The sequence below is a fragment of the Corvus hawaiiensis genome, chromosome 18 (genome assembly GCF_020740725.1).
Source record: "Corvus hawaiiensis isolate bCorHaw1 chromosome 18, bCorHaw1.pri.cur, whole genome shotgun sequence".
NCBI classification, from domain to species: Eukaryota; Metazoa; Chordata; class Aves; order Passeriformes; family Corvidae; genus Corvus; species Corvus hawaiiensis.
Window position 1 is genome coordinate 6654298 of NC_063230.1, and position 17196 is coordinate 6671493.

General features: G+C 61.3%; 2 protein-coding genes across 6 annotated transcripts; one reads left to right on the forward strand and one right to left on the reverse strand.

Annotated features, from left to right (window-relative positions):
- Positions 1 to 232: 232 nt before the first annotated feature.
- Positions 233 to 13633, forward strand: LOC125335336 (thyroid adenoma-associated protein homolog). The gene is made up of 30 exons (XM_048322885.1): positions 233 to 353; positions 899 to 1076; positions 1254 to 1340; positions 1622 to 1649; positions 1971 to 2119; positions 2299 to 2421; positions 2646 to 2766; positions 3009 to 3163; positions 3657 to 3741; positions 4046 to 4182; positions 4466 to 4663; positions 5048 to 5744; positions 5832 to 5984; positions 6076 to 6478; positions 6721 to 6887; positions 7171 to 7356; positions 7822 to 7973; positions 8334 to 8477; positions 8763 to 8867; positions 9060 to 9260; positions 9531 to 9681; positions 9797 to 10031; positions 10174 to 10413; positions 10534 to 10759; positions 10880 to 11086; positions 11263 to 11501; positions 11708 to 11884; positions 12330 to 12596; positions 12689 to 12894; positions 13007 to 13633. Exons 1-30 carry the CDS (start codon positions 250 to 252, stop codon positions 13297 to 13299), a joined length of 5814 nt encoding a protein of 1937 aa, XP_048178842.1. The 5' UTR covers positions 233 to 249; the 3' UTR covers positions 13300 to 13633.
- Positions 13634 to 13635: 2 nt separating this feature from the next.
- LOC125335339 (somatomedin-B and thrombospondin type-1 domain-containing protein-like) lies at positions 13636 to 17189 on the reverse strand. Of its 5 annotated transcripts, none has more exons than XR_007207421.1 (6): positions 16652 to 17189; positions 15724 to 15906; positions 15515 to 15620; positions 14930 to 15060; positions 14423 to 14543; positions 13636 to 14329 (listed from the first exon to the last, which is right to left on the reverse strand). XR_007207421.1 is itself a non-coding variant. In XM_048322893.1 (6 exons), exons 1-5 carry the CDS (start codon positions 17187 to 17189, stop codon positions 14438 to 14440), a joined length of 1107 nt encoding a protein of 368 aa, XP_048178850.1. In that variant the 3' UTR covers positions 13636 to 14108; positions 14423 to 14437. The 5 variants fall into 5 exon arrangements, 4 of the variants coding, with proteins under 4 accessions (XP_048178850.1, XP_048178849.1, XP_048178851.1 ...); XM_048322893.1 differs by having other exon boundaries at positions 13636 to 14108; positions 14930 to 15103; XM_048322892.1 differs by having other exon boundaries at positions 14930 to 15103.
- Positions 17190 to 17196: the final 7 nt, after the last annotated feature.

Here is a 17196-nt window from a genome sequence, read left to right on the forward strand (position 1 = left end):
CAAATCCCCCTGTGCTCGGCAGGCAGCACTCGTTTTTCGGAAGTTCTGGGCTATCTGGCTTTTCACCGGCTACGGGAACAGCTTGGGCCGGTGACGGTTTCTAACCCTGCCCGGCAGCCGGCGGCTCCCGGCCGGGGCTGAAGGAGGGATGGCGGCTCCCGCTCGGCGCTGCGGGCGGTGCTGGGCCGGGGCAGCGCCAGGGGGCGCCGCCGAGCGCCGCAGCGGGCCCGGCTCTGTGGTGCGGCCGCCATGGGCGCCGAGCGGGAGGCGCGGGCCTGCGCCGCCTTCTACGGCACACGGGGCCTCGCCGCCACCGTGCTCTCCTGCCTGCGCTGCCTGCGGCACTTCGCGGGGTAAGAGCGCGGGCCCCTGGGAGGGAGCTCCCGGTGTCCCCCCGGGTGCGAGTGCATCGGGAAAGCCGCGGTGTGCAGCGCCCGGGCATCCCCCGGGCGCGGGTCGGGAGGAGGGGAACAAGGGAGGGGGTGTGAGAAGATCGATACCCAGCAAGGGGTTCGAGCCACGCTCACGTGCCCCCCATTCCCTTCCTGCCCGCTCAGCAGCAGCAGGGCTGCAGTTTTCAGGATTTTCGAGCCCTTCTTCCCCCGCCCCCCCCCCCCCCCAGGGGTTTGCATGTGCTGAGCTTTGAGGATTTCGTGTAGCTCTCCCCCGCCACCGTCCCTCCTTCCTCGCTCCAGTGCAATGCTGAGTGCAGTCAGAAGAGAGGAGAACCGAGAGCTGGGGCGCTCCAACCCTAACATCTACCAAGCTGGAGCACCCCTACCCCTATCCAAATCAAGATGGGGCACCCCAATCCCAGATCCCTCTGAGCTGGGGTATTCCCCCACTACAAACTTCACCGAGCCAGGGTGTCCTCACCCCCATCCTTGTCCTGTTCCAGGAGTACTGCCAAGAGATGCAAAGAGAAGCACCTGGAGGAAGCTCTCCAGCTGACGCAGGTGCTGAGCGAGGGTCTGCAGGCGCTGGGTGAGGCAGAGGCACGACCCCTGCTCCGCTGTGTCTTGGCTTTCCAGATGGAGGCAACCAGCAGCTCCAGCTCCTTCCAGAAACTGGAACAGGTCTGTAAGGCAATCAGCTGGGCTGGCTTTGTCCACTCCTGGGACAGCTCTGGAGCTTTCCGGCATCCTTACCAGCAAAGGGGCCCAGAGGTGCTGCAGGCTCTCCCAGTAGCACTTGGCAGCTGGTGTCTCCCAGGGGTCTGGGCAGAGCAGCTGACTTGGGGTGTCTCTTGGCAGATGGTGACCCAGCTGGCAGTGGGGAAGGAAGCCCTGTTGGCCCAGGAGGTAGACAGGCTGCTGGCCAGCCTGGCACCACAGGGAGAGGTGAGAGAACCCCAGCTGTGCAGTGGCACTGGCTTTCAGGGGGACTTGCCTGGAGACCATGTGTGACAGGGACCTGTTGGTTTGGGCTGCTTCTAGTCCACTTCACTTCCCACCATTCTGGGGACTTGCCCTTGGCTGCAGCTGGCAACACGTGGCTGCCTATCACAGCAGCCCTTTGCTCATCTCTGGGGCAGCTTCTGGCACTGGCAGAACCCTCCTGCCGAAGGCACTGAACCCCAGCATGTTGTCACACAGGACGAACTATCCTTCTGTCCCTGCAGGTGCTGTCTCCTGGGGACCTTCAGTCAGGTCAGTCTCTGGTCCGTCCCTTCCAGGGTCTTCTCCCAGCCCACACCACCAGTGCACAGGACACTTCTTGCCAACCCAAACTGGGTCCTTTGTGCTCATGGGAGGGGTAGCGGGGGTCAGCCAGATCCGTGTAATCTCTACAGAGGTCCCAGCAGCATCCAGTGCTCTGCCCACCCACAGCTGGAAACCAGACAAGCCAAAGCATCCCCTGCATCGCAGCTCCATTCTTACCTCACGTACCAACAGCGCAGCCCTTGGCTGAACCGGGAGCAGGGCTGGCTGCAGGAGGGCTGGGGGCTGATGCTGTCCCTTTGCCTGCAGTGTCCATGTTCCTGGAGGAGAGCAGCCTGGGCCGGCAGCACTGGCGGCAGAACCTGGCCCCACTGCTGCAGCGCCTGGCCACCACCCTGCGCTGGGTGCTGCAGGGCCAGCCCGCACCCGGCAGCACGTGGGGCTACCTGGTCATCAAGGTAAGAGCCAGACTGGGGAGCAGGGGAATCAGTACCTGCAAGGACTGGCCGGGCACTGGCAGCAATGTCCAGAGGGATGTAACGCATCAAGCTGCTTAGAATGGCCGTTCCTGGGGCATTGCTGCTTTTTCAGAGGTGAGAAATACTGATCATCCCTGTGGCACCTCCTGCTCTTCCAGGCCTGCCTCCAGGTCTTCCAGGCCCTGCCAAAGGATGTAGCCCCCCTGGTGTGGTGCACGTCAGGGAAGAGTGAGACCCTGCAGAGCCTCTTGGGACTGCTGCTGGCGGTGGTTTGGGGGAAGGTGCGTACAGCCCTTGGAGGGATGGAGCTGCCTGTCCCATGGAGCAGAGCAGTGCTGTCCTTCCCAGGTGCTTTCCCCGTTCCCCTCCCCAAGCCAAGCCTGCAGAGACAGCCCAGTGTCTGATATGTCTGAGAGACCCCATGTAGCTGCTTGCAGGGGCAGTTAAATGGGGTTGAGGTTTAAGTGGTGTTTTGAGTTGTGCATTTGCCTCCCTGCGAGTCCAGGCCCTGAACAAGGACACAAGGCTGCTGGCGGGCACAGCCCTGAGCATGTTGGTGAACACGGCCCCCCAGCCCCAGCATGGGGCCAGTGCTGTGCTGACCCTGTTCCAGCTCCCCAGCCAAGGTGCGTGCTCCATCCTGAGCTGGGGACGGCCTCTGGCAAAGGGTGACAGGTGTGTTTGGGTGTGAGGGGACAGAGGCTGGTGCCAAGCTGGACTTGGCTGCTGTGTCTGTCTCTTGGGGTCTGGGATCTTCAGCTGTCTCCGGCCACCTCCCATGGACGCTCTGGAATGAGCCATGGCAGTTGCTCCCAGAGCAGCATTTGGGTTTGCCACCTTCCTTCCGTCCAGTGCAGCCATTTCCCAGCAGGCACTGGGGAGCTGAAGTTTGGGGAGCTTGTGGTGGAAGTGCCCCCTGTCCTGGAACCAGATGGGCTGGAGAAGCTGGTGCTCACCAGAGGTTTGCTGACGTGCTGCAAGATGGACATCCTCAGCTGCCAGCTGGAGGGCTTCCCCCACAAGGTAGGAGAACTCCAACCTAGCAGACAGAGCTTGAGGGAGCCCTTGGAGAGGGCCGGCAGCCACCCGTGGTGCCTGCGGATCCTTGGGGGATGAAGTCAGGCTGCACCCCTCCACACCAGCAGCTCCATGCATCCTGCTGAGCACAGTTAGCCAGGAGCCTGCTTTTTCCAAAGACACCCAAGCGGGGATTTCTCTCTCCTGGGGGCCTGGGAAACAAAGTGGTGCCAAAAGCCCCTACACAAGCAAAGCAGTCTTCACCCTGTGCTCCCAGAGCATGAACCCAGGGCTGCCTGTTCAGGGCACAGCCTCAGCTCTGTCCACTTCTAGCCTCTCCCAAGTCCTCACGAGCTGAGGACTTCCAGGCAGGGAGCAGAGGTGAGCTCTGTAAGAGCGGGAGAACCAGGCAGCACTCTCCTTGCCTGTCTCATGGCAGGGTTTTCTCACCCTGGAAATCCCATGCCTGCCCGCTCCCTGAGCTGCTGTGCTCCTGCAGGCCTGCCTGCTGCTGGACGTGGTCTTTCCTGCTGTGTGTGCCCTGACCAGGGAGCAGAACAACTGCCACTACTACTGCTTCCAAGGTAGGAGATGGTGACCCTGCCATGGTGGGGAGGTTTGAAAGGTTCACTGTGCTCATGATGCACGGAGCCCCTGTGTGCTTCATCTTCTCCCAGGGAAGGTGCTTTTCTGGGTCTTGGTAGCTAGTTTGGAAACTGCTGTTAATTTCTGCTCCAGCCCAATGGACACTAACCCTTTTGGGGTCTTGTGTACCTGATGGGGGAACTGCTTCCCCTGCACACAGGGTCCCTAAGCCCACAGCCTTTGCTGGCCCTGCTGTAGGCAAGTCTGGGGCGAGGGCTGCAGCAGAACGCTCTGTTTTGGCAGCCTGTGCACTGTGGCTGCAGCGCCTGCGGGAGGGCCTGGCTGCTCTCTGGCACCTGACGGGGACCCGCATCCTGGCCCAGGACAGTGAGCTCCTCCAGGAGGTGACCCAGCTGCTGTGGAACAATGCAGAGACCCCGGTAAGGACACGATGCCAAAGGGCCATAATGTGGCAGCCAGGAACAGCTTCACCTGGCTCGGCTGCTGTCCCCAGCCCATAGCACACCCCTGCCTGTTTCAGCTCCATCAGCTAAACACGCTCCCTTGCCTGCAGCTGCCAGGGCAGGGGCAGCCACACTGCTGAGGTCATGGCATTTGTCACACACAGGCTCTAAAGGGCCACGTCCCAGTGCTTCACCTGCCATGGGACAAGAAGACATGAGAGGGAGCCCACCCTAAGCCCCGTTTGCTATCCTCCCACAGGTGGAAGGGGTGTCTGAGTTCATCCACAGCTCCTTCCGATTGCTCCTGGAGATCTACCACCTTGAGTGCCAGCACTTCCAGGACCAGGAGACACCCCTCTACCAACAGATGCTGCAGAGGGTGATTTCAATGCCGTGGCAGATTAAAGCAAGATACGTGCCCCTGTGTGCCATCGTCCCCTACATGGGCAGCCAGCAGGTAGGGAAGGCAGGGGTATGGGGAGTCTTGGTCTCAGCTGGCTCTGCTGCTGAGGTGGCACAGCCTCTGTCCACTGCCTGTCACCTTCTACCCAGCTCAGCTGTGTGGGCAGGCAGCCTTCCCACCCAGAGGGGCTGTTTTAGCATCACCCAGGGGGATAGCATCCCTGGAGTAGTGAGCTACAGCAGTTCATCCCTGGGGAGTGCCAGTGGGAAGGGAAACTTTGCCTGCCAGTGCCCACCAAAAGCTGGCCAAAAGCAGGTTGAGGTACCAGAGATACTCAGTGCCAGGGGTGCCTGCAGTGTGGCCTGTACCCATCTGTCCTTCCCCCAAATGCAGCTTTCAGCCCAACAGGGAGATGAGGGTCACTTGCCTTTCTCCCAGGTGCTGGACGCCTACCCGGACCTGCCACAGCACCTCCTGAGCTGCCTCTCCACCAACCACCTGTGTCCTGCTGCGGCCGAGGTCTACAAGGTCCTGGTGCGGCAGCAGTGCAGTGAGTGGCGGGATGGGCAGCGGGGCACAGAGGTGGCCTTGGCGGAGCAGTGGGCACTGTGCTGGCTCCCCCTGCTCTCCCAGGCCCTCCGCTCCCCCCTGCCCATCCTGCAGAGCAACGCTGCCAACCACCTCCTGGCCTGGACCCTGCGGCAGCTCCCGGCCACCCAGGCACCGCTGGCTGCCCAGTTTGGTGGCGAGGACACGACGTCACTCCGGGCTTGGGTGTCACTGCTGAAGGCACAGAAGAGCATGGCAGGGGCCCTGCCGCTGGGGGATGAGGCGCTGCAGCGGCTCTCCCGCTGCCTGGGCACCCGCGAGGAGGGCGTTCGGCTGGCAGCGCTGAGTCTGCTCTGCTGCAGCCCCAACACCAACCAGCCCCTCTCGGGCACCGAGGTGCGGCTGCTGCAGGAGTTCCTGCCCCTCAACCTCAACTGCGACTCCTCCTCGTTCCGGCAGCTGCTGCAGGCAGCGATGAGGAAGGCGCTGGTCCGGCTGCGGGACAGCTCGCTGGCCCAGCTGCGGGGGAAGGCACCGCGAGGCACCGGTCAGGGCAAGGGAGCTGGGCAGCTCGCCCAGGCAGTAGGTGAGGCGGCCACCCAACACCTCCGCCACAGCCCTGGGAGACTGACATGTGCCCAGCATCCCTCGCTGCTGTGCTTTCTGCCCACAGGTTTTGTGGAATGGCTGCTGCAGCTCAGCATCGCCTCACTCAGCCCAGGCTCCAACTACCAGAGGAAGAAGACGGCTCTGCTCCTCCTGGTCGCTGTTTTGGAGACCTGCACAGACACCTGGAGCCCCGACAGGAAGAAAGGCCAGCCCCCACGTGAGTACAGGCAAGCTGCCTGGAGTATCACCCTCAGCTGTGGGGATACTCCCAGCCAATCCCATCCCACCGCCCCGTGTCCCCGTCACAGGGACCATGGCCACACTGCTGAGCTACGCCAGGCAGAGCGGCTGCTGGGACTTCTTCTCCCAGCCCAATTTGTTGGTGCTGCTGAGCTGCCTGCAGGACAGCACTAACGAGGTGAGCCTCCTAAAACCAAGGGGAGGTCATAAAGATGCCTGCCTTGGCCTCAAGCAGGCTCAGAGGGGAAACCCACCATGCTTCCCATTTTCCTATGTCCCACTTTTCCCCATGTCTTCTCTGTCCTGGCAGATCAGAGACTTGGCCTCAGAGCTGCTTGTCCGCTACTTCCCCGCCACATTCCCCGAGCCCATTGCCCTGGCTCTCTTTCAGCTGGCCCAGGACACCCTGGGCAGCCCCCGAGTGCAGGAGGCTGAAGCTGGAGCTGTGCTGATGAAGACCATCCTGCAGAAGTATGAGCTCCTGGCAGCCCCCAACTTCTCCCTGTGGTGGCACAGGACCCCCCAAGAGCGTGTTGGCAGCACTGGTGCCTCACCAGTCTGTGTTCAACCAGTCTGGGTTTGCAATAGCCTTGCAGTGGGAAGCTGGGGAGGGTTGAGGTACAGGAGTCTGCACCAGGGGAGGAAGGCGCCGCATAGCACAAGATGGGCAGGAATTCCCTGGTACTCACAGCAGGATCTGCCTGTTGCCCCAGGTCAGACAGTGGCATCATGAAGAGCCTGTCCCTGGAGGCTGAGGCAGCCCTGACACTGCCCAGCCGAGGGCTGTGCTTCGCCCAGCACCTTCTCCACGTGCTGCAAGCCCAGTACAAGGTGGCGTGCCAGGACCTGCTGCGGGCAGCAGCCACTGCACCGATGCACGGTATGGCCCCGGCAGGGCAGGGCAGGGCAGGGCAGGGAGCAGCTCCTGCAGCAGCTCCCTGGGAACTGGAGCAGGCCAGAATCATGGCAGAACTCAGGCCCAGCTCGTTGCTGGTGCCACAGCCTTGCCTCAGTTTCCCTGTTTTGCCACTCCCTCTGCCTTGCACACCCCTCACCCAGGGCCCTGTTCACTCCCCTGCCCCTGAGCCATGTCAGCCACGGGCTCAGGCAGGAGAGGCAGGGCTGTGCTGACCCCGCAATGAGCAGAGGTGGGTGTTCTGCAGGAGCCATCGCAGCCCTGCGCAGGTGTCTGCTCCAGGTGCCGGACGTGGCTGTCTCCATGCAGGCTGCAGAGTTGGTGCCGAGCTGGCAGGAGCTCCTCACCTGCCTCGTGACCACAGTGAGAGACATCACCTCCTTCCTCCTGGGTGCTCTGCAGAGCCAGCAGGGCCCTAGTGCTGATGAGCAAGGTGAGTGTGTCCCCATGGGGGCAGAACCATCCCTGGGAACCACTGACAACTCCATCACAGCCATTCCTGGCCCAGCAGCCCTCCAGCCCAAGGGGAATGCACTTGTATTCCGTAGAATTCCCCACAGCAGGGGACCGTGGTGGGGCTGGGCCTGGCTTTGGGTCCCTTTCTCAACTCCATGGGAGAACAGCAGCACTAGAGGCAAAAGCCTTCCAGAAGCAGTGAGGCACCTGCCAGATGAAAACGATTGGGAGAGGAGGGGCTGGCAGAGCCTTTACAGCAATGGCTTGGAAAGAGCAGTGGGCAAAGTACAGCTGCAGTCCCGAGTGGGGCACGTGGCAGGGCAGGAGCCATTGCCATTTGTGTGCATTCTGACAGGGGACTGCAGGTCCTCCCAAACCCCAGCAGCATCCCCCTCCCACTGCCCTACACCACCCTGCTCAGACCAGGCTTTTCCTTTTGCAGCTGCTGCCCCATCCTTTGCAGAGATGGGGAATGCCATTGGCTCCCTCATCATGCTGGGGAAGGGCCGGGGGCAAGAGGAAGAGGAGGGGGACTCAATCCTGCTGTCAGAGGAGCACAGCCTGATCCTGACTTGCTGCTGGGTGTCAGTGAAGGTGGGGACCCCTCTTCATGGCATTGGGAGAGGGGCAGCCCAGCATGGCACCCATCGTCCAGCCCACCCCAGCTGCTGCTTCACCTCCCTCTGTGGCATTCATCCACACTGGGGATGAACACGGGAGAATTTCTGTCCTTATCTCAGTGCTCTCACACATGTCCTCACCCCATTCCAGGAAGGATGAAACCACCAGCCTCCCCAAAAGCAGCCCCCTCCCTGCCTGCCCTTATGCTTCTTCCCAGACACTGACAGTCCCCTGCTGTGGCAGAGCCAGGCTACCTGGCTTGCAGCCCTGCTGCTATCCATCCCAGGTTCTCCTCCTCCCTGCCAGTCTTGCTGACCTTCCTCTTCTTCCCAGGAGATTGGGCTGCTCCTGGGGGGCCTGGCCGAGCTGCTGCTATCCCCAGCACTGCCTGCTGAACTGGGGCCCCTCCTGCTGCTCCCCACCCTGCAGATGGCCACCAGGGTGTTCCAGGAAATCCTGCTGCGGTGCCGGCACTGGGTAAGAGCGTATCTGAGCCCTTACCCATCCCTCCAGCCCTGTCCCTGCCCTGGCATACTGGGGTGGAGGGAGGGAGAGTGCAGTGGGGCAGGGTCTGCTCTGGGGCAGGACGTGGGGATGGCTGGAAGCACCTTGGCTGGGATCCCAGTGCCAGACCCCATCACATCCCCACACCATTATGTCTTCTCACTTGCTCTTCCCCTTTGCAAAGAGTTTCCTGGGGCCATGGGGGGGCTGGTGGGTGCAGCCTTTGGGGTGTGGGGGCCTGACCCTGCTCTGCCCCAGGGAGCAGTGGAGGGCTGCAGCATGGGCTTCACCAAATTCTGTGCTGCTCTGCTGAACCACCCGGATCCGGAGCTGCAGGCCATCCCATGGGCTGTGCTGGAGCAGGTACAGTACTCATTGTGCCCCTTGTTTCCCGTGTGCCCCAGGGAACACTAGGGTCGTTTCTCAGTGTCCCCTCTCCCTGGGGCAAGCACCCTCCTGGCAGCTGAGGTGCTGGTGCCCTCCTTGCAGGGCAGCTGCAGGTTCCAGGTGACAGGTGTCCGGCCACAGCTCGGGTGGGTTTTGTTCCTCTGTCAGGGCTTGGAGGCGCTGAGCGGGCCCCGGAGCAGCTCGGTCACGCGCCGTGCTGCCGGCTTCCCCATGCTCTTCCTCTGCATCGTCAGCGGGGAGGCCCCGGCGCAGGCACGGCCGCTGCTGACCCGCTGCATCCAGACACTGCTGACCTTGGCCACCACGGCACTGCCACAGGACTGGGACCAGACCCTCGACCTCCCACAGGTGAGTGTGGCACTCCTGGCTGCTGGAGCCCCTTTGGGAAGAGGGTAATATGTGCTGGGTCCCCTGAAGGGAGCTGTGCCAGGTACCCAGCGTGAGACCGTAAGAACTCAGATGAGCAAAAACCCAGAGCCCTGGTCATGCTGTCCAGCCCGGCAGCCTGGGAGCTGACGGCCTCTTGGATCTCCTGTCTTTTCCCACGCTCTTCCCCTCACATGGTAGCATGAGCCCCCTCCCGGCATGGTGCCGCTGAGCGCCGTGTGCTCTCCCCAGGTGTGTGCCCTCCACGTGCTGCAGACGCTGGTCCGCGGGGCGGGGCTGGGCGGGGCCGTGCTGTGCCATGCCACACCCATGATGGCCCTGGCGCTGCGGGGCCTGGGCTCGCCGTGCTGGGCCATGAGGAACGCGGCCATCCAGCTCTTCAGTGAGTACTGACAGAGAGATCCCACAGCGCTCAGGGTTCGGAGCTTGTCTGGGGCGAAGCGCAGAGGGTTGGCAGGGTTGGGTGGGACCTGACGCTGCCTCCTCTGTCCCTGCAGGTGCCCTCACGTCCCGGCTGCTGGGACAGCCATGGAGCCACAGGGATGGCTGCCCATCAGAGGGTCTGAGCCTGCATGCCTTCCTCGGGCAGCATCCAAAGTTGGGCGCTGTGCTGCTCGGAGAGCTCAGAGTGGCCACAGCACCCACATCGGGGGGGCCTCGCCTGCACCCTGCACTCCACGCCATCCTCACCCTCCTGGCCCAGCTGCAGCCTGGTGCTGACAGTCCCAGCAGGTAAGGGGCAGTGTGGATGCTGTGCCTCAGCCAAGGGCTTCTGCAGTGGGAAGGACTCCCATGGTGCCAAGGCTGGCCCCGGCTCCTGCGAGATTTTACTCCAGCCAGAACATCACCACGTGGTGCCTTTTTTGCTCCACAGCCCCTCTGCTCCCTTCCTGGGGCCACTGCTGGGGCTGGCGGAGAGCCCCATCTACGCCGTACGAGCAATGGCTGCCAAGGCTCTGGTGCCCGCTGTGCCCCCACCCCAGCGCCACGGGCTCCTCCTGCAGCTGGCCCAGCAGCTCCCTGCAGCACCCGGACAGACCCGCTCGCACAACGCTGTCCACGGGCACCTGCTGCAGATGCGGGCGCTGCTGGCCTCTGCCACGGGCACCGGGGGGTGAGTGCTGCCCTGCTGTCTCCCCAGCTGGGGTCACTCTGTGCCAAATGCAGCCTTTTGGCCACAGAAGGGTGCCCAGCCTGGCGCTGTGCCCCATGGTAAGGCTGTGTCTCCGTGCAGGCTGTCAGCCAAGGCGCTGTGCCCCGTGGCTCTGCAGCTGGAGGCGCGGGGATGGCTGCTCACCCCTGCCCAGCGCTGTCCCCTCGTCCGTGCCGCCTTCCTCCAGGTCCTCACCCTCCTGCCCACATCCTTCAGCCCTGGCTTCACCCAGTACATCCATGACACCATCAGTGCTGAGCTGGGCAGCCTCCTGCAGGGGGGAAGGTCAGGCTGCACCGAGCCACAGGTACCGCTTCCTGCCAGGGAATCATGGCCACGCCTGACTGGCAGTGAGCCTGGGCAGGGACAGGGAGATTCATCGCTCCAGGCTGAGCACTGGAAGGGGAATCTTGGTTTTTTCCTGCAGGTGGGTTCAGCCACCCTCCACCAAACCATGGCTCACTTCATGTGCAGCGAGGCAGCCCGGCTGGCAGACAGCGAGCGGATTGCTGCTGTCTGCTCACTTCTACAGCAGCCCAACCCCGACATCCAGCTTGCCATCCTGAGCTGGGTGATCACTGGGGAGGGAGGAACGTGCAAGGAGGTGGAGAGTGCTCTTGGGCTGACATTGCTGGTATGACAGCACAAAAGTCACCAAGTAAAGCAGGGGGCCCCAATGCACCACGCAGATGGGACCCCTGAGATCCCATTGCTGAGAAGCTTGGTGCTCCCCAGGCTGAGGGTGTACCGGTCCTGCAGTGCTGGGACCACTAACCACTAACATGTACCTTCTTTCCCATTGTCAACTAGGAGAGCTTGCGGTCAGTGCTGCAAGAGAGAAGGGACAAAGAGTTCCTGAGATTGTACCTTGAGGCTTTGCTGCATCTTTACAGAGATCCCTCATCATGGTCCCAGGAAGCTTCCAGTAAGCTTCAGGGCTCCTCAGCATCCTGCCTGGAGATGCTGCTGCACGTGGTGGAGGCTGAGTGTCCTGGGCCTGATCTCCTCTTCCAGGCACTGTGTGCTGCCAGCCTGCTGCTCGCCCACCGGTAGGTCCCTGCTGCTGCCAGGGAGCTGCCCAACTCTTCCAGCAGATTCATCCTTAGTCCATGCTAGAAACAGCCATGACTTCTCTCCCATGAATCACAGCATTGCGCCTGACTCCTGCAATCTCAGGGCAGCCGGTGGCTTTTGGTCCCCTGGATGGAGCAGAAAGGTGTGCTTGAATTCCCTCTCCTTCCCTGGCCTCTGGCAGGTTTGGGGACGAGGACGGCGCGCTGGTGGAGCGCTGGTGTGCGGCGCTGGAGGAGTGCAGCCGGTCCACTTGGTCCGAGGTGCTGCGGCTGGCAGCCGCCCGCTCCCTGCAGATGGCGGGGGCTGGCGTGGTGCGGCGATCCCTGTCCTGTCCCTCGCTCGTCCCTGTGGCTCTGCGGTAGGTCACTGAGCCCATCCCTGGGGGTGGCTGTGCTTGCAGCCAGTTTCCAGCAGCACTGCTCCCTGCAGCCCCAGCCCCAGCCTGCTGGAGGTTAATGTCCCCTGCAAAAACTCAAGGGTATTGAAGAAAACCCCACTCATTCAAAAATCACTGGCACTCAAGAGCTCACAGTCTACAAAAAATTATGTGGGTGGCATTTTAATACAAGCAGCCAGTCCCTTATGAGTAGCAGATGGCATTGCTGGGTCCTTCAATCCTCAGCACAGCCCCTACCCTCCCAAGCTCCAAGATTTTGGGTGGTGGCTGTGTCTTTCACATTCCAGGAGAAAAGTCCCTCAGAGAAGGATTCCTCTGAAGTCCCATCCTTCCCTCCTCTCCAAGCAGGCTGGGATGCTCTGGGGCGTGCAGTATGCTTCCCTTCCCTTCTCTTCCCTTTCCTCAGGCTGATAAACATGGCCATTCAGCTTCTGCAAGATGAGGAGCGAGAGGTCCGGCATGAGGCCTCAGGTTTCGCCAGCCTCCTGCGGCAGAGCCCAGGGGAGCCTCTCCGAGATGGCTGCATCTTTGTGCAGGACAATGTGGGGCTCCAGAGCCTCCTGCAGCTCCTTCTGGGAGAGTTTGGGGAGCACCCTGAGACCTTCAACTCACTACTTCAGCACATCCCCATCTTAGATCTCAGGAGCGTTGTGGAGGAGCTGGAGGCTAACAAGTGAGTTGCTGGACCTGTGGACTGGCATGAGAGAGTGTGGGGTACCACGGGACCAGCCTTTGGCTTCACTCACACCTTGGCTTTCCCCCCAGAGCTGCCAGCCTGTACAAGGAGGATGAACCCAATGTTTTTGCGGAGCCCGCTGTCCTGGCACAGCAGCTGCTCCCTGTCCTTGTGCAGCTCCTGGAGAAGGCTCCTGCTGGCAGTCCCCTCCATGCCTCAGCTCTGCACTGGCTGGAGGCCACAGGCCCCAGTGTGCTGAGGGACCTGCAGTACTGTAAACACTGCTGGAGCCAAGGTATGGTGAGCGTGGAGTCCCTGGGACAAGCAAAGTGTCCTTGTGCCCCAGGCCAGCTCTGCCCAGGGGGACCCTGCCACACTCACAGCTCCTTCACCCCCTCTCTCCACAGGGACCGCTGTCCACTGGGGGATGAAGGCGCTGGGCTGTGCCAAACTCCACACAGCCCTGGCCGTGCTGCTGGTGAGAGCCCGGCTGATGGCACAGGTGCTGCAGGTGCTGGGGGAAGGTGCCATGGCCATGCCAGGGCTGGGCTATGGCACCCAGGAGTTGGAGCAGGAGCTGCAGCTGGTACAGGGGCTGCTGGTGCAGCACGGGCTGGCCCCTGTGCCAAATCAGGACAATGCACCAGGAGAGCTGGGACCACCCACGGAGACTGACAGCTCCAGGCATGCAGAAGTGTGACACGAAATCCCGCAGCTGTGTCCCTCCATTTGCTGGATGCTCGCTCTGACCAGCAGCCAGGCCTGCAGGTTTGGTGGTGTAACTCAGGGGAACCCCACTCACAGTGTGAGACACACTCACTTTTGTTTCTAACTCTCCAGTTGAGGGCTCCAGTGCAGTATTGCCTTGGCCCATGTCCATGGCTTCCTTGTTCTCACTTCTGGCTGGCAGGAGACCTGTGCCCCAGAGCTCTCACACCCCCTCATGCTCAACTCCCACCACCTGTTTTTTTAACCAGCACTTTGGTCCTTGGCTGACCTGGGCTTTTATCCCAAATAAAGAGGCCAAGAACATTGCCAGTGTTGAAGCCTTTTAATTTGCCTGCCCAGGAGGGTGGTGTGCGAGTGGGCTGCAGGCGCCAAACACGTCCTGGGGCAGCAAACAGGCAACAGCCACTGGCTGCAGTGGAGCAAGATCCAGCCCTGGCATGGCACACGCTCCCACCCTGGGCTGTGGTACCACAACCCAAAGCTGGAGTAGGGACCCCATCAGCAAGGTCATGTCGTGCTGGGTGAGGAGTGGGGAAGGGCAGCAGCACACCCAGCCCAGCCTCATTCCTTCCAGCGGGGGCTGCTGAGCCCCATGGCTGGAACTGGACCACCGGCACCATTGCCCACGTGCAGACTTTGGGTGTCTGTTTAATTTCTCTCTGCAAAGACCAGCAGGCAGCTGAACTGCCCTGCAAGGCTCACCTGGTACTGCAGTGAATGAGTTCAGACAAGAGGAAGGACGCTGCCTCCATCCTCACGTGTCTTGCCGGCCGCAGCTCCCTGAAAGTGTGATGTCATGGCTGAGCGTGACATCATCACACACGTCACCACTGCATCATCTTCTGACCCAGACTTAACCTCATTGTGCTGTTGTTCTACCATTAATCACCACACTTTAGCAATTCCCTTATTTTTAATCTTTATAAGAAGGGTTTTTCCATTCTTCAACAAAATATTTAATGGACAACAGAGGGAGCTGGCTCCAAGGGTGAGCAGCAAACCTGCAGAAGGGTGAAGTTATGAAAGAGACCACATTTTTATTCCATTCCCCACCTCCCCAGCAAGGAGTGGTGCCATGGGGAGGCTCAGCTCACCTTCCCAGGGGGATCCTACACGAAGATGAGAGCTGGTGGGGAGCAGACACAGCCCTCCTGCAGGCCCTCCTGCACCCACGAGCCCTGGCACCCTACCACAGAAGCAGCCACCCAAAATGTCCTGGAAGGGAAAAATCAGTGAGAACTGTGGTGTGCCATTGATAAACATAATTTTTTAAAAATTAAATACAGTTTTATATATGGGTTTATATAATATATATAATAATGGCAGTCAGACTAGATGACCATTGTATGTCCCTTCCAACAGAGATATTCTATTCTATTTAAATATGTTTATTTTTATATTATAATATTGGTTTATAGGACATACTATTGATTTATTTAATAATATGATGGTATACTATAATATTGTGGCATATTTTAACATAATTATAGCTTTGCATACTAATATTATAACTAGAATGTAAGCAGAAAATGCCTTAGAGGCAGGGACAGATGTTCCTCAGGAGAGATCCCACGGTGGGGATGCCACAAATTAGCACTTACCTGGCTCCTTGCAGCCCGTGTCCAGTGCAGTGGGGACGGCGCTGGGACAGATTCCCCCAGCATTCCACACACACCTGCTTGTCCCGGTGCAGGCGGCGGCTCCAGGCTTGCCCACGGCACGGGGGCCCCACCTGCGTCAGGCGGAAATAGCCGCAGTAGCTGGGGAGGGGGGAGCTGGGGAGCGGGGAAAATGTGGGGAGAAAAGAGGGAAAATGGTGGTCGGAAGGTAGGACAGAGGTTGTGGTGGTTTTTTTATGGATTGGGGTATAAGAGGGATGTGGGTTTGGGAGGTGGCAGAGGGGCCTTGGCTGGTGAGGTGAGAAGAGTAATGGCTCTGAGGGGGTGCAGAGGGATCATGGTTTGGAGGGTGGGAAGGATAATGCTTATAGGGGCATGCAAAGGGCCGTGGTTTTGTATGGGGGTGCAACAGGGTCATGGTTTGGGGCAGGGAGGAGAGTAATGGTGGGGGGAAGGAAAAAGGACCGGGATCTGGGGGTTGCAAAGGGGTCATGAATGCAAGGGGGGTGCAGAGGGGTCCCAGCTTTGGGGAGGGGGGCTACAGAGGGGCCCCAACTCCACACATACCCAGAGGGCTCCTCCGGCAGCAGCAGCCCAGCTCTTTGCCAGGGATCTCTCAAGTCCTGGCTGAAGGAGCTGGGCAGTATCTTGGCTACCTCTGGCAGAAGAGCAGCTGTGAGGGGCACGGGGATGATTAAAGACACCCCAGGACGGGCAACGGGGACGGCAGCACATGGGGACGACCACGCAGGAGGGCAGCAGGCAGCCCACGTTACCTTTGGCCGTCCCGCAGGTCGGGTGCTGCCCCAGGCAGCCGCGGCGCTGCTTGAGGTCGGGACAGGGATCCCCTCCGTGCCGGGGCGGGACAGTGACCTGGCGGCTGCGGGCCCTGCTGCCAACCCCGCACGGGGAGCTGCACCCGCTCCACGGCCCCCAGGGCCCCACAGCACAGCCCACCGCTGCCAGGGATGGAGGAGAGGGAAAAAAAAGACTTTCAGTGTCATGAACAACGGAAAGAGCAGAGCAGGGGAGATGCGGCACAGGGGAGGGGGAGAGGGGAGGAAGGACAAGGGCCAGAGTGACCCCAGCAGCCCCTCTTCCCTGACCCCTGCCAGTGCAGGGGCATTGTGAGCTGCTTCCGCAGGGCTTTATCCTTGTGTGCATCGCGCTGAGCTGGACCCGGCTAATCTCCCCGGAGATTAGGAAGGGCTGACTGCGGCAATTGTCCAGGGGGCCGTGGCCGGCGCCTGCCTGCCCAGATTTGGGTCCCCAGGGCAGGCTGGTTCTGCACTCCCCAAGTCCACGAGCCCTGGTTTGGCACCCTCATTGCAGCCCCCGGTTCCCCGGTCCCTGTGCCCCGGTCACTGCCTGTGCCAGTAGCAGAGGCGACACCGGGGCTTGTCCTGCTGGGTCCCACGCTGACCACTCAGGCTTGCGGTGACAGCGCTACCATCAGCTGCAGACCCGAGGCCGCCCCTGCGGGCTCTCTCATTGTACTGGGGCCAGCCAGACATTCAGCATGGAAAAAAGGGGACAAATGGGACATTGCTACAAATCCAGCCCAGCCGGCATCACCAGGCACATCCTCTAACCACTCAAAGTACGGGGCTAACAGGTAACAGCAAACACTCGCCACCGAGCACAGCAGCCCAGGCTGGTGTCCCCAGCCGCGGTCCGGCCAGTGCCATCCCCTCGGCCACTCACCGGCACGGCGGCACGTGGCGAGGTAGTCCTGGCAGCAGTCCCCCGTCCTCTGGCAGTACGAGTCGCAGTAGCAGAGAGCCCGGCGGGTGCCGGGGGCCCAGCAGGCGTTGTTCCTGCCGGAGCAGCAGCGGTGCCGGCAGCTGCCCGTGGCACCCACCAGGCAGCCGGTGGCCAGCAGCCAAACCGCCCAGAGCAGCGGGCCCCGCATGGCAGCGGAGCCTGCGAGCCCCGCGGAACGATGGCTCTGCCCCGCACCAGCGAACTCCGGATGAGCAGCGAGGGCTGTGCCGGTGGCCGCGCTGGGAGCTCCGGCTGTGCCGCACCGCCCCCGGGCTGGGCGGGGGACAAAGCCCGTTCCCTTCTGCTCCACCGCCCCTCGCCGTCCCTTGGCTCCACGGCAGGGCAAGGACTTCATACAATTAACCAGAATTATTAACAAAGCACTGTGCATGAGACAACAGAACCCTGCCAGGGAGCATCTGTGAATGGGCAGTACTGGGCTGGAGCTGATGCTCCCCCAGGAGCACCATCTCGGCATGATGGGC